General features: G+C 43.2%; 1 protein-coding gene across 2 annotated transcripts in view; it reads right to left on the reverse strand.

Annotated features, from left to right (window-relative positions):
- Positions 1-123: 123 nt before the first annotated feature.
- The window catches only part of LOC139408360 (NIMA-related kinase 6), a 78240-nt gene continuing 52497 nt past the window's right edge, over positions 124-25866 (reverse strand). Inside the window, exons 5-10 of one of the 2 annotated variants that reach the window (XM_071152134.1) lie at positions 24120-24230; positions 21875-21983; positions 18798-18905; positions 10148-10242; positions 3464-3577; positions 124-2127 (exon numbers count right to left, since the gene is read on the reverse strand). In XM_071152134.1, the coding sequence (XP_071008235.1) occupies positions 2017-2127; positions 3464-3577; positions 10148-10242; positions 18798-18905; positions 21875-21983; positions 24120-24230 (648 nt within the window). In that variant the 3' untranslated portion in view covers positions 124-2016. The remainder of the gene's footprint in view (positions 2128-3463; positions 3578-10147; positions 10243-18797; positions 18906-21874; positions 21984-24119; positions 24231-25866) is intronic. The other variant, XM_071152135.1, reaches the window with a different exon arrangement.

Below are 25866 nucleotides of genomic sequence, written 5' to 3' on the forward strand. Positions count from 1 at the left end.
TGGCAGTTTGACAAACACGTGAATTGTTATAATTATTGAAGTTTGAAGAGGGAACAATGGCGAACAAGTTGGTCTGTTTTAGGGAATCTATAAAAAAAAAAGTTTTTTTACGGGAAATATAAATGATCAGAATGTTTACTAGTATGCTGGTGAATTCATTGATCTCACTGCGTGAACTACCATCTCGTTACGGACCACGATGTGGGTCTGGTGGATGTCTCTTTGGTGAGTATCTCAAGATCACAGGTCAACCAATGTCAGTGCTGTTCCAGGATTGATAGATATCTCTGTTTGCCAGCTGTCCAGTCACTATATAGCACAATATTCCTTAATCCTTGTAAATTAAGTCGTCTATCAAATTCCTTATTTTAAAAACTTAGATTGTAGGCTGTTATTCATTGATGGTTGTTAAATACAACTTACTGTCTTATAACACACTTCGGGTAAGAAAGGAATTGAAATGGGATCAAATGTAAGAGTATAAGAATTAATATTTTATAAACCTTTTATCTACTACAAAATGCAAAAAGGGAAACACTTGAACGTGATTCCACAAAATCATGTCAAATCCCCACAGGAAAGTACAATTACAAAATAAAACCATAGCCTACACACTACTTTTGAGTGAAAAATCATTACAAAGAATAGTCGTTGAAAGCTCTACATATTTTACAAGCACATATAATAGAATTGCTAAAATATAAGTACTGAGGTTTTTGCAGTCTTCTAAACTAGTAAACTTTGACTCAATCACTTACCCTCTTTATCTAGCGTCTATCTGAGGCTTAGTGCTGTCAAGGCAAAAACATTTTCTAAATGTTTCTACAGCACAATTGTAACTGTTCTTCTCGCTGTTTCTACATAATGTAAATCATTTCACAGTACATCTCAAATTAAAATCCTTCTCTGAACGAAGTCATCAGTGGACAGTCAACTGCATTTATGATCTATACACGCAATTACAATATAGCATGGGTGTCAAGCAACAGCATAACACCCATCACCCAGGCAGTTTCCTGCAAATAACTTTGTTGTTGACAAAGCTCGGGCCATAAGCCTTGACAATGTTCTATATTATGCCATTTGAGGTCCTTGAAAAGGGAAACGTTATCAAGTCCTGAAGTCCATTTCAAACCAGTGTTGCTTGGTGGTTGTAGCAAGCGTCTCATGTTGCAGAGAACTCACGAGGTGTGACCTGGGAGGACCTAACGCTGACTCAAATGTTTTGCATGTATCTTATGGTTAATTATGAAACAAAGTCCACTTAATTGAATGCCTTAGGATTACAAACGACACTACACAAGAATGCAAAATACAGATCAGAGGTATTTAAAGCAACATTAAAAAAATAATTATTTCTAAACAATGTGTGTAAGGCAGAAAAATAAACAGCACTGAAAGAGATTTATATTTAGGCCTTCAATTCATACGGTTTACCTGAAAAAGTCAGGATCTATTTGGAATGCAACCCCTGCCTAGTCAAAAAAAAGGCCTGCCTAGCTGATGAGAGAACCCTCTGTGACATCATTGTGAGAGAGCTCTCTCCTGTTAGCGAAGAGGCCAGACAAGATGCTGTCTGCTGGAATCACCTCAACAGTCTAAAAACAGAAATCTCCATGACCACCGAACGAAGTGACTCCCCAGGTCATTGAGGACAAAAACAACTGGACTTAAACCACGTTCACATAATGTCGGAAATTTGCGACTCGCTAACCTAGGCGGAAGAGTCGGATCCCGAATTTCCCCACTTGGGAGGAAGTTCTACACTTAACTCGGAGGTCCCGAGTTTCCGACGCAACGTGAACGCAGCATTAAGTCTATGTCCTCATTTGAAGATAAAGAAAAAGTCAGTCCAGTCATGCCAGTCTCTCAATCGTTTCATCAGTTCCTTGAATTCTGAGACGCGAGCTAAACAACCTGGTCCTAGCCAGGCACGTTGGCAGTGGGTCTGGTGGTCTGTGGTTCAGTCAGGATGGGGGTCCACACGGAGGAGGTAAGTGGAGGGGGGGGGGGGGCTTAGGTGCTGGAGGTCCACAGCTGCATCTGTTTGGCGATCTGCAGAACAAACACGATGTCAGGGCGCTGGCCCGGGTCGGGCTTGATGCACATGCTGACCAGGTCTCGCAACTGTGGATGACACAAGAAGCATTCGGTTTATTTATTGTACGAAACATAACAGACCATTAAGAATATTCTAACACGAACATATGAGAAACGTCACAGACCGAAGAGGACTTTCAAAACTCCTACATAAGAAGTGTAATTGTTAAAGCTAAGTTCAATGCGTCCATGAACATACAATCCATTGGGAGAGTCTGCCCCTGCTGTCATTTAAAAGATCAGAACTTCCTAACCAAGGGACTCCAGAGCACAGAGAAAGTTAAACTGTAACTGAACCACATAGGGATGGATCAGATCTATTTGACTGCTAACATTTCGGCATTTTAAAACCATGTGCAGAAGCTTCGGCGAATTGGCGAACAATGACTTCTTTTGTCAGCTGCAGGAAGTGCCTAAAGTATGAGTAATGCCTACAGAAAGTTGTAGTTGGTCTGTGCCTTGTTGTTTCGTCAGTTTCGACAGAAAGAGGGCCTCTAATGCCAATCAAAGGTGATGGGGGTGGGGGGAGAAACACCTTAGTGACACAGCGTGTCCTGCGCCTGTCTTAAACCCCATTTCCAGAGCTCTGATTTGAGTGGCGACATGAGCTGTTGGAGTCCTGACCTTTAAATCGCCAAAGCAGCTAACACCGAGCTGTCACTTCGCTCAGCAAAAAACAAGACCGGGGAGAGGGAGCAAGACGAGAGAGAGATGGAGAGACATGGAAAAGGGGAGACAGGTGCAGCACTAGAAGAGAGAGGGGGAAAAAAGGGAGGAAAATAGACAAGGGCTGCACTCAGCGAACAAGATGAGGAGAGAGAGAATGGGACAAAAGAGCGAGAGATGGAGCAGCAGAGAGACAGACATGCAGGCAGACAGATTGGGGCTACACCAGAGAATGAGAGAGAGAATGAGAAAGGGCGAGATGGAGAGGCATGGTGGTGAAGGGCAGAAAGTGCTATGTGTGGAAGGATAATCTGGTAGAGTGATGGTGTACAAGGCTTTGTCTGGCCTCATTTAAAGTGCTGTCAGTCTTGCTCCTTTTCTGTCATACTGTGCCAGTGGAGTAGTGCTGTAGCTAATCAGTCTCTGACACTGTGCTCTCTTAAACTGCCAATGACTGAAAAGAGTGGCTCAGACTGAGGCCCTTTTTCATTGTATTTTCAGCTGTTTTAAGCTGGTGTACAAAACCCAAAGTAAAAGATGCAAAAACGTAACTTAATACCGGGAAGCAAAGAATTAGCGCACATAGACCAGATCTACCACTTCTTAGACTTGCTTTTAATGAGAATGACATTGTGAAAATCAACTTAATGCAACTTCCAAATGAGTTCTTGGAGGTTCTACTCTGACCTGTTCTTACCTTCTCAGAGTAGTGGTCAGGTGGGAGTGGAGGGTAGTCACACTGCTCAATCTTTTGGCACAGAGAGAGGAGGTTCATCTTGTCCCCATAGAATGGACTCTGCAATGCAGCCATCTGTTACAGAAAAAATATTCTGGATTATAACAATGCCATTATAACAAAATCACACCAGTGGTTATTGGGTGGATGAGTGACATAATGGACAAAAAAATGATATAAAAATAGGATGAAGCAGTATCCTGTACTGCACTTCCTGCCTGCAAGGAAGTGCACCTTCCTGAAAGTATTTATATTGTATGAATGTTGGGTTTGTCATTGCTCAGAAACACGGCTAATATATACAGGACATACTACTTTGTGTTTGGAAGGAGTGGTTGTATGGATTATGTAACCTGGGTGATAATATTCCATTCATGCTGTGTGCTTTAGAGTTCATACTCTTGTGAGGACTCATTAGTTAGGATATGAATTCCATAGAAAAATGACAGGACACTGGACTGGTGCACAGCTTTTGCAGTAGCTAGGTGTTTACTCAAGCTAAACTCAAGCCATCATTATCACAAATTAGGCAGATTTAAAGAAGCCAACTCAGACATCTGACCATGTGAGTGTCCACTATAAAAAGCATCTCGACATTATCTCACATTTCTTTTAGACTAAAATTAGGTTTTCAACAGCAGAGATTTGTATAAAACTTGCTGTCTGTTTCTCTGACATTTGCAACATTGTTTTAATATTCAAATTCGATCTCCAGCTGTCCCATAGTAAATAACGTGTTGGGACAAGACAGACAGACAGCATTTCTTAGCCAGTCGAAATCATGAATCGGCTGGCATCATTTTTATGGATATATACAACAAGAATTCTATTGAAAAAAGGTAAAATGAAACACAGCTAATTTGCAGGCTTTCAAGCTTCATTTTAAAATGAGTGTGTTACTGTAGCTGTGTTGTTGGCTAGCTCCTCTGAACAACAGTGTCCTGACGAGTGAACACATTTGCTATGCCAGGTGAAATCGTGCCTCATTAGCTCATTGTTATAATGTATTGAAATAAGTGTCACTAGAAAACAGCTTAAACAAGTGCAAATGTAACTACTTTGTTGTTATTCTGGCTGCACTGTTTGACGTGACTAAGTTAGCCGTAGTTGGATAGCTAGCAGGCAAGGGATAAGAACGTTGGCAGCCAGTATGGCAATGGAACATTTTAGAACGAACAACTGGATCGTGTCCATAGATACAGAACAAAAAGACTGAGTGACTGGGTCGCGTCCATAGATACAGAACAAAAAGACTGAGTGACTGGGTCGCGTCCATAGATACAGAACAAAAAGACTGAGTGACTGGGTCGCGTCCATAGATACAGAACAAAAAGACTGAGTGACTGGGTCGCGTCCATAGATACAGAACAAAAATACTGAGTGACTGGGTCGCGTCCATAGATACAGAACAAAAAGACTGAGTGACTGGGTCGCGTCCATAGATACAGAACAAAAAGACTGAATGACTGGGTCACATCCCATAGATACAGAACAAAAAGACTGAACAACTGGGTCGTGTCCATAGATACAAAACAAAGAGACTGAATGACTGGTTCGCGTCTCTAGCAACCCTAGATTTGTGTCGGGACTATGTCTTGTGGAAGGATGAAATGGTATGAATAAATTAATTTTTTACAAGTTTATGAAAATATGTCAACCACTATTTGAATATGTTGGTAACCCGTGATAATAATAAAGTGATAATCCCTCGAAGCCGGTGTTTGGAGGATATATTGGCACTGTCAGCCAATTAGCATTCAGGGCTCGAACCACCCAGTGTATAATAAGAAATGTATTTCATCATCATTAATTTCATCATTACTTATTATCTCTCATTTCTTTCATTCTCATGCCTGGTCATGGTGAGATGGGCTGAGTGGACTTGCCTGATAGAGATGGTTATATTTTTAATAGGGAGGAATCCGATTGTAACCTTTGACCCTGAGCTGTGACCCATGCTCATTAGCATGATCAGTGGCCCAATCCCAAATAGACCTCTAAACCCTATGCACTTGTGAAGATGTGAGACGATATGATTGGTATAAGCAACATGGTGAAACTTCCACCTAGCTAGCCTATCAGAGGGCAAGGGGAAATGCTCTCAAATCTCCACAAGTGCATAGGCCTTAGGGATTGGGCCAGACAGAGGGTAGGCAAAGGGAGAGGATAGGGACACACACACACACACGCACACGCACACGCACACACAGGGAAGGAGGGGGAACTATACAGCACTGTTAAGATACAATGCTTTCAGAAAGGATATTGCTACCCTCCTTGTCTTTCAGAAAGCATTCACATATTTATTCATATACAGTGGGGAGAACAAGTATTTGATACACTGCCGATTTTGCAGGTTTTCCTACTTACAAAGCATGTAATTTTGATCATAGGTACACTTCAACTGTGAGAGACGTTAAAACAAAAATCCAGAAAATCACATTGTATGATTTTTAAGTAATTCATTTGCATTTTATTACATGACATAAGTATTTGATCACCTACCAACCAGTAAGAATTCCGGCTCTCACAGACCTGTTAGTTTTTCTATAAGAAGCCCTCCTGTTCTCCACTACCATTACCTGTATTATCTGCGCCTGTTTGAACTCGTTACCTGTATAAAAGACACCTGTCCACACACTCAATCAAACAGACTCCAACCTCTCCACAATTTCCAAGACCAGAGAGCTGTGTAAGGACATCAGGGATAAAATTGTAGACCTGCACAAGGCTGGGATGGGCTACAGGACAATAGGCAATCAGCTTGGTGAGAAGGCAACAACTGTTGGCACAATTATTAGAAAATGGAAGAAGTTCAAGATGACGGTCAATCACCCTCGGTCTGGGGCTCCATGCAAGATCTCACCCCGTGGGGCAACAATGATCATGAGGAAGGTGAGGGATCAGCCCAGAACTACACGGTAGGACCTGGTCAATGACCTGAAGAGAGCTGGGACCACAGTCTCAAAGAAAACCATTAGTAACACACTACGCCGTCATGGAATAAAATCCTGCAGCACACGCAAGGTCCCTCTGCTCAAGCCAGTGCATGTCCAGGCCCGTCTGAAGTTTGCCAATGACCATCTGGACGATCCAGAGGAGGAATGGGAGAAGGTCATGTGGTCTGATGAGACAAAAATAGAGCTTTTTGGTTTAAACTAAACTCGCCGTGTTTGGAGGAAGAAGAAGGATGAGTACAACCCCAAGAACACCATCCCAACCGTGAAGCATGGAGGTGGAAACATCATTCTTTGGGGATGCTTTTCTGCAAAGGGGACAGGACGACTGCACCGTATTGAGGGGAGGATGGATGGGGCCATGTATCGCGAGATCTTGGCCAACAACCTCCTTCCCTTAGTAAGAGCATTGAAGATGGGTCGTGGCTGGGTCTTCCAGCATGACAACGACCCGAAACACACAGCCAGGGCAACTAAGGAGTGGCTCCGTAAAAAGCATCTCAAGGTCCTGGAGTGGCCTAGCCAGTCTCCAGACCTGAACCCAATAGAAATTCTTTGGAGGGAGCTGAAAGTCCGTATTTCCCAGCGACAGCCCTGAAACCTGAAGGATCTGGAGAAAATCTGTATGGAGGAGTGGGCCAAAATCCCTGCTGCAGTGTGTGCAAACCTGGTCAAGAACTACAGGAAACATATGATCTCTGAAATTGCAAACATAGGTTTCTGTACCAAATATTAAGTTATGCTTTTCTGATGTATCAAATACTTATGTCATGCAATAAAATGCAAATCAATTAAATACTTAAAAATCATACAATGTGATTTTCTGGATTTTTGTTTTAATGAGTGGAAGAAAACGGTGAAAGAAATTTCTTATTGTGGTTATATTGTGGTTATATTGGCTCCCACCTTCCGTATATCTGAATATCAATCAGCCAGGTTCTTTGAAGATTATCATGGTGTCTGCATGAAATATGATTATATATCTCTCTCTCTTCAGTACTTTCTTTGGAAAAACATCTGAGTCTAAATAGCTCTAGTCCAGTGGAATTGTAATTTCAGAATCCAGAACCAAAATCTTGCGTGCGCTAGACAGCTACTCAATTAGAAAATTAATGTTAACTGTCTGTCAAGTGAGACTCTTGGAATGAAAATCAAATCACTTTAACATTGACGTTCTCTCTCTGATTCCCATTTAAAACTGTGAAACTCCCTATCAATTTTCTTGATTTCGATATTGTTTGTCCCATGGCAGAGAAGAGCAAGAAAAAGAGAGAGACAAGGAAGGGGGAGACAGTAAGTATAAGCAGAGACCGACAGAGAGAGAGAATAGTTGAGAATTACATTCCATGTAGTGACCTGGTGATGCTGCATGTAAGATGTGAGAGAGGCATACTGCTGGCAATTCAGCCTCCCTCACAACACAAACTGCTGGCCATTCAGCCTCCCTCACAACACATACTGCTGGCAATTCAGCCTCCCTCACAACACAAACTGCTGGCAATTCAGCCTCCCTCACAACACAAACTGCTGGCCATTCAGCCTCCCTCACAACACATACTGCTGGCCATTCAGCCTCCCTCACAACACATACTGCTGGCCATTCAGCCTCCCTCACAACACATACAGCTGGACATTCAGCCTTCCTCACAACACAAACTGCTGGCCATTCAGCCTCCCTCACAACACATACTGCTGGCCATTCAGCCTCCCTCACAACACATACTGCTGGCCATTCAGCCTCCCTCACAACACATACAGCTGGCCATTCAGCCTTCCTCACAACACATACAGCTGGCCATTCAGCCTCCCTCACAACACATACTGCTGGCCATTCAGCCTCCCTCACAACACATACTGCTGGCCATTCAGCCTCCCTCACAACACATACAGCTGGCCATTCAGCCTTCCTCACAACACATACTGCTGGCCATTCAGCCTCCCTCACAACACATACAGCTGGCAATTCAGCCTCCCTCACAACACATACAGCTGGCCATTCAGCCTCCCTCACAACACATACAGCTGGCCATTCAGCCTCCCCCACAACACATACTGCTGACCATTCAGTCTCCCTCACAACACATACTGCTGACCATTCAGCTTCCCTCACAACACATACTGCTGACCATTCAGCTTCCCTCACAACACATACTGCTGACCATTCAGCTTCCCTCACAACACATACTGCTGACCATTCAGCTTCCCTCACAACACATACTGCTGACCATTCAGCTTCCCTCACAACACAGCACACAGCTCCTTAGGCCCAGCGAGCTCTAGCCTTCATCCCAAATGGAACCCTATTCCCTACGTAGTGCATTATTTATGACCAGGGCCCATAGGGCTCCCATAGGGCTCTGGTCAAAAGCAATGCACTATATAAGGAATAGGGTTCCATTTGTGATGCAGCCCCTAGTCTTTATCAACAAAGAATGCCAAGTCCATGACTGACTGAAGAAGCATTGCTATTGACAGTTTAATAACGCTGACAGTGTCAGCATCCAGAATAATGGAATTATGAGCTGTTTCTGTTAATTTTGTGTGCGCACACACACACACACACACACACACACAGTTACACACACACATCCGTACAGCAAATAATTAGTGGGGAGGGAAACTATAAAAACTTCAACAACTGAAGTGGAGAGAAGTAAAAAACATTCTCACTTTTCTCCATACTATATTTGTATTTGTACTATAACTCAGTCGCTATACAACACTGAGGTGAGATACGATGTGTCTTGTCAGGTGCCCCATAAATGCCTAGGAACAGCCACAGACCAATATTCCTCCTCCACCAAACTTTACAGTTGGCGCTATGCATTTGCCAATCCCAGATTCGTCCGTCAGACTGCCAGATGGTGAAGCGTGATTTATCACTCCAGAGAACGCGTTTCCACTGCTCCAGAGTCCAATGGCGGCAAGCTTTACACCACTCCAGCAGACGCTTGGCATTGCGCATGGTAATCTTATACTTGTGTGCGGCTAACCCGGACGAGCTCCATTCGAGACTATCCTATCAACGTGATCCGAAGAACTATAATATCCTATGCTTCATGAGTCGTGGATGAACAAGGATATGGAAAATACAAATCTAGCTCGACAGAACGGCGATGTCAGGTCAGGGGTCTGTCTCTGTTAACAGCTGGTGCGCAATCGCTAATATTAAGGATGTTTTCTATTTTTAAATGTAACCTTTATTTAACTAGGCAAGTCAGTTAAGAACAAATTCTTATTTGCAATGATGGCCTACCCCAGCCAAACCGGGGGTATAATTTCCATTGAATTGTATTGGGAATAGTAATCAGTGTTTCAACTACAATTACATAGGCCTCTCCATCTAGATGTGTTTCTGCCAGCCAAGCAGGATTTGGTTTAATTGATAGTTTGAGTGTCCGCAGCCCTACTGTGTTTCAGATGTGTAAATGTTTCCTGGAGAGCTAGTGGGTATGCAGGAGTGTGATCTAGCCGAGCACTAACTCTCACCTGTTAAGCAGCAGGTAGCCTAGCGGTTATGGGCGTTGGACTATTAATCGAAAGATCGCTGGTTCAGACCCCCGAGCAGAATAGGTGAAACATCTGTTGACGTGCCCTTGAGCAAGGCACTTAACACTAATTGCGCCTGTAAGTCGCTCTGGATAAGACTGTTTCCTAAATGACTCAAGTGAAAAAGCAGTATACCTACCTCATAGAGAAGGCATCCCAGGGACCAGATGTCTGACTTGAAGTTGTAGCCACCCTCGTGAATCCTCTCTGGAGACATGTAGTACGGTGTCCCCACTGAGACAAAAAGGTCTGGTTTTAGACAACTGCTTTTTAACAATAAATCGTACATTTGAAATTGAGATAAATACATGGGGCTTGAGCAATCATTAATACATAGCTTTACTGTTGACTACCGCAACACTTTGCAATTCCAATTGATTTGCCAATGGGGAGTGGATGGTGACAATACAAAATACACTTAAAAGGTTGAGTAAACATGAATTCTGTCCACAAATGTACCTACATTTATTTTATATGTCAATCTTTTATGATTAGTGAATGCCATAATGTAGTTAGTTAGTTAGATATTAGCTAAAATCTTTTTTTTTCAAAGCCATTTTAGCTGTCATGCTAGTGAGGTTCCATGATTTGTGAATCTGTTCGGTCCAAACAGATTCACAAATCATGGGACTTTGTCGCTCAATGCATATGTTGACTTCCTTTAAGGAACGTGTTCCTAGGCACCCCCCTGAACTTGCCGGGGCAGGCCTGTTCCCTCTGTGGCTAAAAGCCAGTGTGAGAAATGTGCTAACAAACCTTTGTGCTATGAAACCAAATAAATACTGCACTCTGACCCACAGTGCAGTATTCATGAGTGTTGTTAGCCAAAACAAGGAAAGTGAACTTCAAAACGTGGAATTCGCAGCTGTTGTTGGTAAGTAATCTGCTAGCTTCTGACATGACTTACTGCATATTTTTATACCCAAAATCATTTCGACAACTTTTGATTGAATAGGGCCCCAAGACCAGCAGCTAATAATGGAAAGAGAATCAAATACCAATATATAAAACACCTCAACAACAACAATACACTGATTCTTTTTTGGGGGTAACAAGTCGATCCACAAAACCAACATGCATCATATGTTAATTTGTTCGACAATTATTCCATCTCCAGCCCAAAACCCCTAAAACCCAGCCCATCTATTGGTTTGACAATCATTCCATCTCCTGCCCAAACCCCCTAAAACCCAGCCCATCTATTGGTTTGACAATCATTCCATCTCCAGCCCAAAACCCCTAAAACCCAGCCCATCTTTCCATCTCTACCTAAAGGGGGGAAAGCAGACACGGAATATATTTACATATGCAAACGCATGCGTAGGTCAGTAACCTTAGTAAAGCATGATACTGTGAGCAGTTGCCAAGGAGACCGGAGAGGGTTTGTTAAAAAGGTCTTGCTCTCTGAGGCTAGTTTTAGTTTTGAGTTTTATTTATTTGCACCAAAGAAAACGAGTGATAGATAACAATACAGATAAATAAAAAACAATGTGCAGGTGTGGTTGGAAGCCCAAGGGCTGATATGAAAACCACACCACAAAAAAATGTATACAATACCTATGTACAAGAATAAAACAAGTTTGTTAAAACAGATAACAAAACATACTAATTATAAATGTATGAATGAATTGATCAGTAATCCCGAAAAAAAAAAAAAAAATGGTTTTGTTTAAATGTGTGAGTGTGTGAGAGTTCGGCTATATGGAGAAGATTACTGAGCAGTTTGGTTCATCAGGCTGACTGACTCCCAGTGCAGATGGAGCCAGGTAATTAGAGGAGGTGGCTAGTCTTGCAAATGTATTTTGCAGGATGAGTCATTTGTGTAGTTAGAAGGCATATGTACTGGCCCAGAAAGTATTCCAGTAATTGAGATATGGGTCAATTAAGCTATAGAAAAGAGTTAAGAAGCAAGACTGATGAACTAAAACACTAATCTTTCTGATGATACTAGGCAGGTATCCTAGTGGGGGTGGCAGGTAGCCTAGTGGTTAGAGCATTGGGCCAGTAACCAAAAGGTTGCTAGATCAAATCCCTGAGCTGACAAGGTAAAAATGTGTCTTTCTACCCCCGAACAAGGCAATTAAGTTGCTGTCATTGAAAATAAGAATTTGTTCTTAACTGACTTGCCTAGTTAAATAAAGGTAAAATACTAACAGATTTCATCACTTTGCTGCAGACAAATTGTATATGATCTTTCCCGTATAACTTTTCATAAATTAAAACTCAGTGGAATGTAGTAATTGTGAATTGTTCCATTTCATTCCCATCAATAGAGATTCTGGGTCTTTTATTTTTACTATATTTTTTATTCTTACTAGTGAATACAAAAAAGTTAGATTTCTTTTTACATTTAAAGATAATTTGTTTATCTGGAACCATTCAGAAAATGTGGCCATGCCTGAGTTGGCTTCATTAATTAGTGATTCAAAATTATTTTGTGATAAAATAAAATTGGTATCATCAGCAAAGTGAATAGGAAGTACGGTAGAAGACCCAGCAGCAAGGTCATTGATATAGATTAGGAATAACAAAGGCACAACACAAGATATCTTGGCTCTGGTAGATGCACAGCCATTTGCATCAACACATCATTCTCTAACATAAACATAACTATATAACCAATTACAGTGCATTAGGAGAGTATTCAGACCCCTTGACTTGTTCCACATTTGGTTACCTTACAGCCTTATTCTAAAATTGATTAAATTGTCATTTTCCCCCATCAATCTACACACAATACTCCATAATGACAAAGCAAATTCTTTGCAAATCTATATTAAAAAAAACTGAAATAATACATTTCCATAAGTATTCAGACCCTTTACGCAGTACTTTGTTGAAGCACCTTTGGCAGCAATTACAGACTTGAGTCTTCGTGAGTATGATGCCACAAGCTTGGCACACCTGTATTTGGTGAGTTTCTCCCATTATTTTTTGCAGATCCTCTCAAGCTCAGTCAGGTTGGATGGGGAGCGTCACTGCACAGCTATGTTCGCGTTTCTCCAGAGATGTTCGATCAGGTTCAAGTCCGGGCTCTGGCTGGGCCACTCAAGGACATTCAGAGACTTGTCCAGAAGCCACTCCTACGTGTTCTTGCTGTGTGCTTAGTGTCGTTGTCCCGTTGGAAGGTGAGCAGGTTTTCACCAAGGATCTCTCTGTACTTTGCTCCTTTCATTATTTGCTCCTTTCAGCATGATGCTGTGGGGATGGTGCCAGGTTCCCTCCAGACGCTTGGCATTCAGGCCAAAGAGTTCTTGGTTTCATCAGACCAGAGAACCTGGTTTATTAAAGTCTGAGAGTCCTTTAGGTGCCTTTTATCAAAAATCTATGCGGGCTGTCATGTGCCTTTTACTGAGGAGTGGCTTCGGTCTGGCCACTCTACCATAAAGGTCTGATTGGTTGAGTGCTGCAGAGATGGTTGTCCTTCTGGAAGGTTCTCCCATCTCCACAAAGGAACTCTGGAACTCTGTCAGAGTGACCATCGGGTTTTTGGTCAACTTCTTAACCAAGGCCCTTCTCCCCCGATTGCTCAGTTTGGCCGGACGACCAGCTCTAGGAAGACTTGGTGGTTCCAAACTTCTTCCATTTAAGACTGATGGAGGCCACTGTGTTCTTGGGGACCTTTAATGCTGCAGATTTTTTTGGTACCCTTCCCCATATCTGTGCCTCGACACAATCCTGTCACTGAGCTCTACGGACAATTCCATCGACCTCATGATTTGGTTTTTGCTCTGACATGCACTGTCAACTGTGGGACCTTATATAGACAGGTGTGTGTGCCTTTCCAAAACATGTCCAAGTATAAAAAGATTTTGAAGATAAATACACAGCGCAGAGGATGAGAGGACGAGAGTACTAGAATTAATGGTCAATAGGGAATTGTCAATGTAAATAGGAGTTGGGTTTCTGTTCAACATCTGTTTAGAATCTATGGAATGTCCGTCCTGAACTCAGAGCTACGTGTGCCACAATTTCATTGGTCTGTACATTGAGTCGAGAGCAGGATACTTTTTATTTGGCCATTGGACAAGTTGTACTGAAAGGACTTCTAATTGGTCAACCCCAGGCTACGGTGGGGGGTTATAAATGGTATCCTGTTCTTTTGTCCAGTGGAGAAAAGCTGAGGAGAGGGGAGACTAAACATCTGAACATCTACCTCACAGCATAACATCTTGATTTGACCTTCTCAAATAAACCAATTTTTCTCCCAGTGATTTGCTTTGGAGTTTGTGTTATTTAAGAATAACATAAATTGCTAACACTTGGTGCCGTGATCCCAATGAATTGGTCTGAACAACAACAATAAGAAAAGTTATCAACTGTGTGTTGATCCAGAGGAAAGAGAGAAGGCTGTGCACAACCCGCTTTGGGGAGTCAACTCTTATTCTCCTGATTGATGGCAGAATTGCTGGGTGAGTCGAGACCAATATCATTTTCAAATAATCAAATCAGGTTAAAATAGTGCATGCAATGAGTGATATGTATCTGTGATGTATAAGTGTTCAAGTACTTTGTTTTATTACAGAGTTTAGTTCTTTGGCACTCAATTAAAAGGTTGGAGTACTTACTCTATTAAAAGGTTTGAGGCCTCTGATTTTGTGAAATCTTCTTGTTGTAGGTTGCTAGTTGAGAGGCAATTTTTTGGGGGTGAAACCTTCTTGTTGCATAGAAGTGAGTTGTTAGTTGAGTTGCAATTTTTACACGTATAGTTAATGTAAACCTTCAACAAACTTTTTGAAGTGAACATAAGTTTTTATGGGTAGCCAGGCCCTACAGAGACAATTTGTGTTCTAGAAGAGGTTTGAGTCCTCAAAAGGGGCTATATATATATATATATATATACAGTTGAAGTCGGAAGATACACCTTAGCCAAATACATTTAAACTCAGTTTTTCACAATTCCTGACATTTAATCCTAGTAAAAATTCCCCGTCTTAGGTCAGTTAGGATCACCACTTTATTTTAAGAATGTGAAATGTCAGAATAATAGTAGAGAGAATTATTTCAGCTTTTATTTCTTTCATCACATTCCCAGTGGGTCAGAAGTTTACATGCACTCAATTAGTATTTGGTAGCATTGCCTTTAAATTGTTTAACTTGGGTCAAACGTTTCGGGTAGCCTTCCACAAGCTTCCCACAATAAGTTGGGTGAATTTTGGACCATTCCTCCTGACAGAGCTGGTGTAACTGAGTCAGGTTTATAGGCCTCCTTGCTCGCACACACTTTTTCAGTTCTGCCCATAAATGTTCTATAGGATTGAGGTCAGGGCTTTGTGATGGCCACTCCAATACCTTGACCTTGTTGTCCTTAAGCCATTTTGCCACAACTTTGGAAGTATGCTTGGGGTCATTGTCCATTTGGAAGACCCATTTGCGACCAAGCTTTAACTTCCTGACTGATGTCTTGAGATGTTGTTTCAATATATCCACATAATTGTCCTACCTCATGATGCCATCTATTTTGTTAAGTGCACCAGTCCCTCCTGCAGCAAAGCACCCCCACAACATGATGGGATGGTGTCCTTCGGCTTGCAAGTCTCCCCATTTTTTCCTCCAAACAAAACAATGGTCATTATGGCCAAACAGTTCTATTTTTGTTTCATCAGACCAGAGGACATTTCTCCAAAATGTATGATCTTTGTCCCCATGTGCAGTTGCAAACCGTAGTCTGGCTTTTTTATGGCGGTTTTGGAGCAGTGACTTCTTCCTTGCTGAGTGGCCTTTCAGGTTATGTCGATATAGGACTCGTTTTACTGTGGATATAGATAATTTTGTACCTGTTTCCTCCGGCATCTTCACAAGGTCCTTTGCTGTTGTTCTGGGATTGATTTTCACTTTTCGCACCAAAGTACATTCATCTCTAGGAGACAGAACGCGTCTCCATCCTGAGCGGTATGACGGCTGTGTGGTCCCATGGTGTTTATACTTGCGTACTATTGTTTGTGCAGATGAACGTGGAACCTTCAGGTGTTTGGAAATTGCTCCCAAGGATGAACCAGACTTGAAATACATCCGGAGTTACTCCTCCAATTGACTCACATGATGTTAATTAGCCTATCAGAAGCTTCTAAAGCCATGACATCATTTTCTGGAATTTTCCAAGCTGTTTAAAGGCACAGTCAACTTAGTGTATGTAAACTTCTGACCCATGGAATTGTGATTCAGTGAATTATAAGTGAAATAATCTGTCTGTAACCAAACGCTGGAAAAATTACTTGTCATGCACAAAGTAGATGTCCTAACCGACTTGCCAAAACTATAGTTTGTTAACAAGAAATTTGTGGAGTGGTTGAAAAACGAGTTTTAATGACTCCAACCTAAGTGTATGTAAACTTCCGAATTTCAACTGTACCCTATGGCTGGCAATTAAAATGCATTACAGCAAAAATTACAATATGATCTTCATGTAATGTAATAGATTGTCATGTATTGTATATTGGAACCTAAGGCAAGAGATGTTTTGGGTTGAAACCTAAGTGTATGTAAACTTCCAACTTCAACTGTAGATGAGGAGATACAGATAACATAGTCAAAAAGTCAGATGTCAGTGAGTGGTTCTCACTTTTAAGTAAGTTTGTTGTAATCACCCAATAGAAAACACATTTTATTTGAATTATTAATGAAATCCAAGGTTGATGCAAGGATATCCATGAATCTACCAATGTTAGAATCGGGTGGCCGATAGATGCATGTAATTACCACTTTTTTACTCCCAAAAAATGAACAGGAGGGAATTTCTATGAAAAGAGATTCAACATCAATGTTATCAGATGTAAGTGCGAGGTCCTCTCTTACAAAGAATTTAAAACGTTTATGAACTAAATGTTCCCTCCTCCCACTCTTGAGGTTGTGCAGTGGTGAACAGCATTATTAGGAGACAAGTCATAAAGCAAGGTTGTCTCTTCAGTCAACCATATTTCTGAAAGGGAAACAATGGAATGATTGAGAGAAGACGGATAATGAACAACGTGGTCATGATTTTTAGGAAGACTACGAATGTTAAAATGAAAGGTAGAAAATAAGCTTGTCTTAGATCAATTGCTATACAGGTTGTTAAATTGCTTAACATTATAGTAATCACAAGTGATAGACTCATCTCTGGTAAATCTCAGGAAATTTGTGTCTGGATCAACACAATGATTATATTTATTGTTTATATTTACTCTTTATTAATATCTAATGGGTTAAAGACCATGTTATCAGGGTTGATATGTTATCAGGGTATGTTATCAGGGTATGTTATGTTGTCAGGGTTGGTATGTTATCAGGGTCGGTATGTTATCAGGGTATGTTATCAGGGTTGATATGTTATCAGGGTCGGTATGTTATCAGGGTTGATATGTTATCAGGGTTGATATGTTATCAGGGTCGATATGTTATCAGGGTTGATATGTTATCAGGGTCGGTATGTTATCAGGGTCGGTATGTTATCAGGGTATGTTATCAGGGTTGATATGTTATCAGGGTTGATATGTTATCAGGGTCGATATGTTATCAGGGTTGATATGTTATCAGGGTCGGTATGTTATCAGAGTTGGTATGTTATCAGGGTTGATATGTTATCAGGGTCGATATGTTATCAGGGTTGATATGTTATCAGGGTCGGCATGTTATCAGAGTTGATATGTTATATGGGTATGTTATCAGGGTTGATATGTTATCAGAGTTGATATGTTATATGGGTATGTTATCAGGGTTGATATGTTATCAGGGTCGATATGTTATCAGGGTTGATATGTTATCAGGGTCGGTATGTTATCAGGGTCGGTATGTTATCAGGGTATGTTATCAGGGTTGATATGTTATCAGGGTTGATATGTTATCAGGGTCGATATGTTATCAGGGTTGATATGTTATCAGGGTCGGTATGTTATCAGAGTTGGTATGTTATCAGGGTTGATATGTTATCAGGGTCGATATGTTATCAGGGTTGATATGTTATCAGGGTCGGCATGTTATCAGAGTTGATATGTTATATGGGTATGTTATCAGGGTTGATATGTTATCAGGGTCGGTATGTTATCAGGGTTGGTATGTTATCAGGGTTGATATGTTATCAGGGTCGGTATGTTATCAGGGTTGATATGTTATCAGGGTTGATGTGTTATCAGGATTGATATCCTGACTAACTAAGAGAGATACACAGTCGGAATCATCCAGAGAATGGAACAGAAACATAGAAGTGCAAGCCTCACATGTCCAATACAACCATACATTTGTGTTAGTTTTATATATAGGGGTGCACTTCCTATGGAATGCACACATAGACCACAGGACATCTTAATTGGGGAGAACAGGCTTGTGGTAATGACTGGATAGGAGTCAGTGAAGTGGTATCAAATACATGAAACACATGGTTTCCAGGTGTTTGATGCCATTCCATTTTCTCTGTTCTGACCATTATTATGAGCCGTTCTCCCCTCAGCAGCCTCCAGTGATTGACACAGTCCACATAACGCCACTGAAGACTGTTTATGGTCATGAGGTTATGTGAAACACATGAACAACGTAGAGTAAATATGTGTGTGTGTGTTTATGTGTGCGTGTGTGTTTATGTGTGCCAAATCAGTTGACTATAGCGCAGTCACTTGCCATAGGCCTATGACTGTGTGCTTTGCGTACAGTGTGTAGATGTGTAGATGTTTACTGAATTCAAATGCCTGTCACAGGCATTTTTTGTGTTTTTCAATGAGGTTTCGTGTGTGTGTTTTTTTTTGCGTTTGTGTGTACTTTCCTGTGTGTGTTGCTGTGTATGATTGTTTCTGTTTCTGTGTGTGTGTGTGTGTTACCTAGGGAGTGTGCGGCAGTAGTCTTGGAGCTGAAGAAGCGTCCCAGTCCCAGGTCTCCCAGCTTCACCTCTCCTGTAGCAGTGATGAACACGTTGGCTGGCTTGATGTCTATCTCAAAGAAAGAGAAAACGGTTCATGTTATTTATCATGGTAGCTGTGGCTGTTAACAATACTGGGTTTATATATGTAGGTCATCTAAGTTCTCTGCATTGGCATAATAGTTTTAGGAGCATTTTAAATTATCAAATAAATTCAATCAATGTCCGTGTTTCTCAACCTCAGGTCTGTGCACTGGCAGTTGGCTTTGGTATAGTCGGCTATGGCAACACTTTTCCTTTGATGGTGTGTAGGCCACTGTGGTGTTGTGGCACTGTGGTGTGTGGGGTACTGTGGTGTGTGGGGCACTGTAATGTGTAGGGTACTGTGGTGTGTGGAGCACTGTGGTGTGTGGGGCACTGTGGGGCACAGTGGTGTGTGTAGGGCACTGTGGTGTTGTGGCACTGTGGTGTGTGGGGTACTGTGGTGTGTGGGGTACTGTGGGGCACAGTGGTGTGTGTAGGCCACTGTGGTGTTGTGGCACTGTGGTGTGTGGGGTACTGTGGTGTGTGGGGCACTGTGGGGCACAGTGGTGTGTGTAGGCCACTGTGGTGTTGTGGCACTGTGGTGTGTGGGGTACTGTGGTGTGTGGGGCACTGTGGGGCACAATTGTGTGTGTAGGCCACTGTGGTGTTGTGGCACTGTGGTGTGTGGGGTACTGTGGTGTGTGGGGCACTGTAATGTGTAGGGTACTGTGGTGTGTGGAGCACTGTGGTGTGTGGGGCACTGTGGGGCACAGTGGTGTGTGTAGGGCACTGTGGTGTTGTGGCACTGTGGTGTGTGGGGTACTGTGGTGTGTGGGGTACTGTGGGGCACAGTGGTGTGTGTAGGCCACTGTGGTGTTGTGGCACTGTGGTGTGTGGGGCACTGTGGGGCACAGTGGTGTGTGTAGGCCACTGTGGTGTTGTGGCACTGTGGTGTGTGGGGTACTGTGGTGTGTGGGGCACAGTGGTGTGTGTAGGCCACTGTGGTGTTGTGGCACTGTGGTGTGTGGGGCACTGTAATGTGTAGGGTACTGTGGTGTGTGGAGCACTGTGGTGTGTGGGGCACTGTGGGGCACAGTGGTGTGTGTAGGGCACTGTGGTGTTGTGGTGTGTGGGGTACTGTGGTGTGTGGGGCACTGTGGGGCACAGTGGTGTGTGTAGGCCACTGTGGTGTTGTGGCACTGTGGTGTGTGGGGTACTTTGGTGTGTGGGGCACTGTAATGTGTAGGGTACTGTGGTGTGTGGAGCACTGTGGTGTGTGGGGCACTGTGGGGCACAGTGGTGTGTGTAGGGCACTGTGGTGTGTGTAGGGCACAGTGGTGTGTGTAGGGCACTGTGGTGTGTGGGGCTCTGTGGTGTGTGTAGGGCACTGTGGTGTGTGGGGCTCTGTGGTGTGTGGGGCTCGGTGGTGTGTGGGGCTCTGTGGTGTGTGGGGCACAGTGGTGTGTGTAGGGCACTGTGGTGTGTGTAGGGCTCTGTGGTGTGTGTGGGGCTCTGTGGTGTGTAGGGCACTGTGGTGTGTGTAGGGCACTGTGGTGTGTGGGGCTCTGTGGTGTGTGTAGGGCACTGTGGTGTGTGGGGCTCTGTGGTGTGTGTGGGGCTCTGTGGTGTGTGTAGGGCACTGTGGTGTGTGTAGGGCTCTGTGGTGTGTGTAGGGCTCTGTGGTGTGTGTGGGGCTCTGTGGTGTGTAGGGCACTGTGGTGTGTGTAGGGCACTGTGGTGTGTGGGGCTCTGTGGTGTGTGTGTAGGGCACTGTGGTGTGTGGGGCTCTGTGGTGTGTGGGGCTCTGTGGTGTGTGTGGGGCTCTGTGGTGTGTAGGATACTGGTGTATGTATGCTTTTTAGTTAACTTTCCTTTAATTTCACTTTTTGGTTAACTGTCCCTTCAACTGCAGGCACCTCTAAGCCATAGAGATGTATAAATATCCCAACGTATCAGTCCTCAATGGCGCTGCCCATACTAATACAGGCTTTTGGGCACTAGAGTCCTTTTTGCATCTCTACGCTATGAGCACACCTGCAACCAATTTCCCTTGTCAAATACCTGAGCTATGTCTTTTAGGTCAGGGTCAAACAACCCATGCAGTTGTGGAAAAAAATCTGGACCCCTACAAATCAGCCGGGCTAGACAATCTGGACCCTCTCTTTCTAAAATTATCCGCCAAAATTGTTGCAACCCCTATTACTAGCCTGTTCAACCTCTCTTTCGTATCGTCTGGGATCCCCAAAGATTGGAAAGCTGCCGTGGTCATCTCCGTCTTCAAAGAGGGAGACACTCTAGACCCAAACTGCTACTCTTAAAGAAGAAGTTACAGGTCTGTGAGAGCCAGAAATCTTGCTTGAAAATAACTTTCTTCTGAAACTCGTCAGTCTATTCTTGTTCTGAGAAATGAAGGCTATTCCATGCGAGAAATGGCCAAGAAACTGGAGATCTCGTACAACGCTGTGTACTACTCCCTTCACAGAACAGTGCAAACTGGCTCTAACCAGAATAGAAAGAGGAGTGGGAGGCCTCGGTACACAACTGAGCAAGACGACAAGTACATTAGAGTGTCTAGTTTGAGAAACCTATACCTCACAAATCCTCAACTGGCAGTTTCATTAAATAGTACATGCAAAACACCAGTCTCAACGTCAATAGTGAAGAAATTACTCCGGGATGCTGGCCTTCTAGGCAGAGTTCCTCTGTCCAGTGTCTGTGTTCTTTTGCCCATCTTAATCTTTTATTTTCATAGGCCAGTCTGAAATATAGATTTTTCTGCCTAGAAGGCCAACATCCCGCAGTCACCTCTTCACTGTTGACGTTGAGACTGGTGTTTTGCGGGTACTATTTAATGAAGCTGCCAGTGTAGGTGTAGAATGAGAGAGGGGGAGAGGAAAGGTGGGACTGATTAAAAAAGGGGGAAATGGAAAGGGGGATTATAGAAGAAAGGTTAATAGAGATGAATGATGGTAAGAGGGGAGAGAGGAAGAGGAGTTAATGAAAGTGGTTGTTTACCGCGGTGCATGACTCTACGGGAGTGCATGTGCTCCAGGGCACTGCACAGCTGGACAAAATATTTCCATATTGTCCTCTCCGGGATGAGCCGCCTCTTCTTCTTAAAGTGCTGCGAGAGAGAGAGGAGAAATTAGGAAAATAGACAGAAACAGAGCTGTGAGTAAAGCCTGGATTCTCTCTCTCTCTCCAACACACACACACACACGGACACACACACACGGACACACACACACGGACACACACACACGGACACACACACACACACACACACACACACACACACACACACACACACACACACACACACTGCCTTCCCTCTCTCCCCAACAAGTGCACACACACACTGCCTTCCCTCTCTCCCCAACAAGTGCACACACACACTGCCTACCCTCTCTCCCCAACAAGTGCACACACACACTGCCTTCCCTCTCTCCCCAACAAGTGCACACACACACACTGCCATCCCTCTCTCCCCAACAAGTGCACACACACACACACTCGCCTCAAAACCCCCTGAGTCAATGTCAGACAGCCCCCAAAACAGTGCGGAACATCTAAAGAATTAATCTGTGCATTACCATTTACCCTGTATTTGAGTGGGTAATGAGAAGCCATTTGGGAGGGGTAGCCTAACGAGAGTTGACACTGCCAGCGCACAGAGCCAAGCACCTAATTAACAATAATCTGGCTAATTAAACTGCCAAAACTTTGTTTAATGCCCCAAAACAACAAATGTTAGTATTTTCTTTCAACTTTTTTTCCATCCCCAAACTTCTTCAGGTTTTTTGGAATAAAACACCTTTTTAATTACAAGGACATTTGCCGCCAGCAAGATGTTTTTGACTGTGATCTGCATATCGGTTGAATTGAGAGCTTGGAATTAGGAATATCTTTCTACATCATTATAATGATGACTTAAAAAGATAAGACGACAATAAAGTCAAACTGAAGATGGGAAAGGGATCAGTTTGGGATTTAAACTTTTTGGGAACGAGAGGATAGAAGAAGACAGACGTACAAGGAGAGGAAAAGATGAGGAACAAGCAAGGTTAAGAAGAAAAGGCAGAGGAAAGAGAGACGAGGAGAAGAAAGAAAGGAAAGAGAGACAAGGAGAGGAAAAAGAGACGAGGAAAAGAAAGAGGGACAATGAGAGGAAAAAGAGAAGAGGAAAGGAAAGAGGAAAGAATGACGAGGAGAGGAAAGAGACGAGAAGCGGAAAGAGACGAGGAGAGGAAAAAGAGACGAGGAGAGGAAAGAGGGACAATGAAAGGAAAAAGAGACGAGGAAAGGAAAGAGGAAAGAGAGACGAGGAGAGGAAAGAGAGATGAGGAGAGGAAAGAGAGACGAGGAGAGGAAAGAGACGAGGAGAGGAAAAAGAGATGAGGGGAAAGAGAGACGAGGAGAGGAAAGAGAGATGAGGAGGGGAAAGAGAGACGAGGAGAGGAAAGAGAGACGAGGAGAGGAAAAAGAGAGACGAGGAGAGGAAAGAGACGAGGAGAGGAAAGAGACGAGGAGAGGAAAAAGACGAGGAGAGGAAAGAGGGACAATGAGAGGAAAAAGAGACGAGGAAAGGAAAGAGGAAAGAGAGACGAGGAGAGGAAAGAGAGACAAGGAGAGGAAAAAGAGACGAGGGGAAAGAGAGACGAGGAGAGGAAAGAGAGATCAGGAGAGGAAAGAAAGACGAGGAGAGGAAAGAGAGACGAGGAGAGGAAAAAGAGAGACGAGGAGAGGAAAAAGAGAGACGAGGAGAGGAAAAAGAGAGACGAGGAGAGGAAAGAGAGAGATGAGATAGAGACAAACAGATGCGGTTAGGGAAAGCTGGAGAGATGAGGAAAGCGGTTGTGTGGAGGATATATGTTTTTGTGTGTGTGTGTGTGTGTGTGTGTGTGTGTGTGTGTGTGTTTGTGTGATGGGGCGTGACAGCGTCAGGCCGGTGGAGGTACAGAGAGGCTAAGGAGAGGTTATGTCTGTCAGAGCAGGCTGTCAGAGCCTGGGGGACTCTTCTCATCTCTCTCCCCTGGTCTATCGCTCTCTCTTCATCTCTCTCTCTTTCTCCTCTCCCCTGATCTCTGTCTCTCTCACACACACACATCTCCCCTCTCCCCACTCCCACTCTCTCCTGGTCCTGTCCATCCCAGCAGACGAGCCAGGGGGATGTTATTCAAACCCCTGAAGGTTTAGCCTCAACCTGCCATGCACCACCTGAGACCAGCCACCAGTTACCAGTCGGAGTCTGACCTCTCACCTTGATCATCTGAGAGAGGTCGCCGGCATCCGCCAGCTCCAGCAAGATGTTGAGCTCGTTGTCCTCGATGAAGGAGTCCAGGTACTTGATCACGTTGGGGTGGTTCAAATGCTGTGAGGAGAATAAAACAGCATGCCAGTTCAGGTTCTACAGTCATGTCTGTTTGAGAAGGTGGGGTTTTCTATCTCAAATCAGATGAACCAAACTGTTCCAGTTAGACAAGGTTAAAATGTATTGTTGTGTTGTCCTCACTCAAATGTATTAACATGTCCCCTCTGGACAAATATAGACACAGTACACCACAACAAGTGCAGCATGATAGCCAGTCGTTGTACACGTTCAATAACTAATCTCCATTGAAGAGAGTATTATGGCTCATGACTGTCCTGAGCTTTGTTTAACGTCTGAGTGATGGTTGACTTCCCATAAAACAAATCATGGAGGTTTCAATGAGGTCCTCCTCAATGAGAGAGCCTAGTGACGCCAAACAGTGACTGATAGGAATAGAATGCTATAGGCTAGGTGGAGTAATACACAGCTAACAAAATAAACAGTCAGCCAATACAGTGACTGATAGGAATAGAACGCTATAGGCTAGGTGGAGTAATACACAGCTAACAAAATAAACAGTCAGCCAATACAGTGACTGATAGGAATAGAACGCTATAGGCTAGGTGGAGTAATACACAGCTAACAAAATAAACAGTCAGCCAATACAGTGACTGATAGGAATAGAACGCTATAGGCTAGGTGGAGTAATACACAGCTAACAAAATAAACAGTCAGCCAATACAGTGACTGATAGGAATAGAACGCTATAGGCTAGGTGGAGTAATACACAGCTAACAAAATAAACAGTCAGCCAATACAGTGACTGATAGGAATAGAACGCTATAGGCTAGGTGGAGTAATACACAGCTAACAAAATAAACAGTCAGCCAATACAGTGAAGCTCAGGTTGAGGGTTGGATCACTGGTTGAGTCATACCAAAGACTCTTAAAATGAGACCAGGGCCCATATGTATCAAGCATCTCTAAGTTTTAGAATGAATTTCAAGATTCTTCTATTGGTTTTTAAATCAATCCACGATTGTGCACCCCAATACATGTCAGACATGATTTTAAGTTATGTACCCAGTAGGTCCCTCAGGTCCTCTGGCCTTTTAACTATCCCAAAGCCTAGGACCAAGAGGCATGGAGAGGCAGCCTTTAGTTATTATGCCCCCAGCCTCTGGAATAGCCTGCCAGAGAACCTGAGGGGGGCTGAAACTGTAGACATATTTAAAAGAGATCTTAAAACACACCTTTTTAGCTTTGCTTTTCCTTACTGTGCTTGGCAGTCGTTTATTTTTTATTGTTATTATTTTGTTTGGCCTCTTATGTTTGTTGTGTAGTAAATATTCAAGTTTTTTTTATTTAATTGTTTTTTTTCCTGTGACGGACATTGTGTTGCATTCCATGTCTGAAATGTGCTGTATAAATAAAGCTTGATTTGATTTGAAAGTAGAAGTGATGATCTAGAATCAGTTTAGCCTTTTAGATTATAATGAATATGATTGTATGGGCGGGGAGAACCCGATCCTAGATCAGAACTCCTACTCTGAGATGCTTTATGAATACTGGCCCTGATGCCTCTGCTTGGCAGTAGAAGTAGAAGAATTGGGAGTAAGGCTTTACGACAGACTAGCGTCCTATCCAGGGATAGTACTTGTACATCAAACTGCCTCACGCTAGGGAAAACGGGAGA

This window comes from Oncorhynchus clarkii, chromosome 5 (genome assembly GCF_045791955.1).
Source record: "Oncorhynchus clarkii lewisi isolate Uvic-CL-2024 chromosome 5, UVic_Ocla_1.0, whole genome shotgun sequence".
In the NCBI taxonomy this organism is placed as follows: Eukaryota; Metazoa; Chordata; class Actinopteri; order Salmoniformes; family Salmonidae; genus Oncorhynchus; species Oncorhynchus clarkii.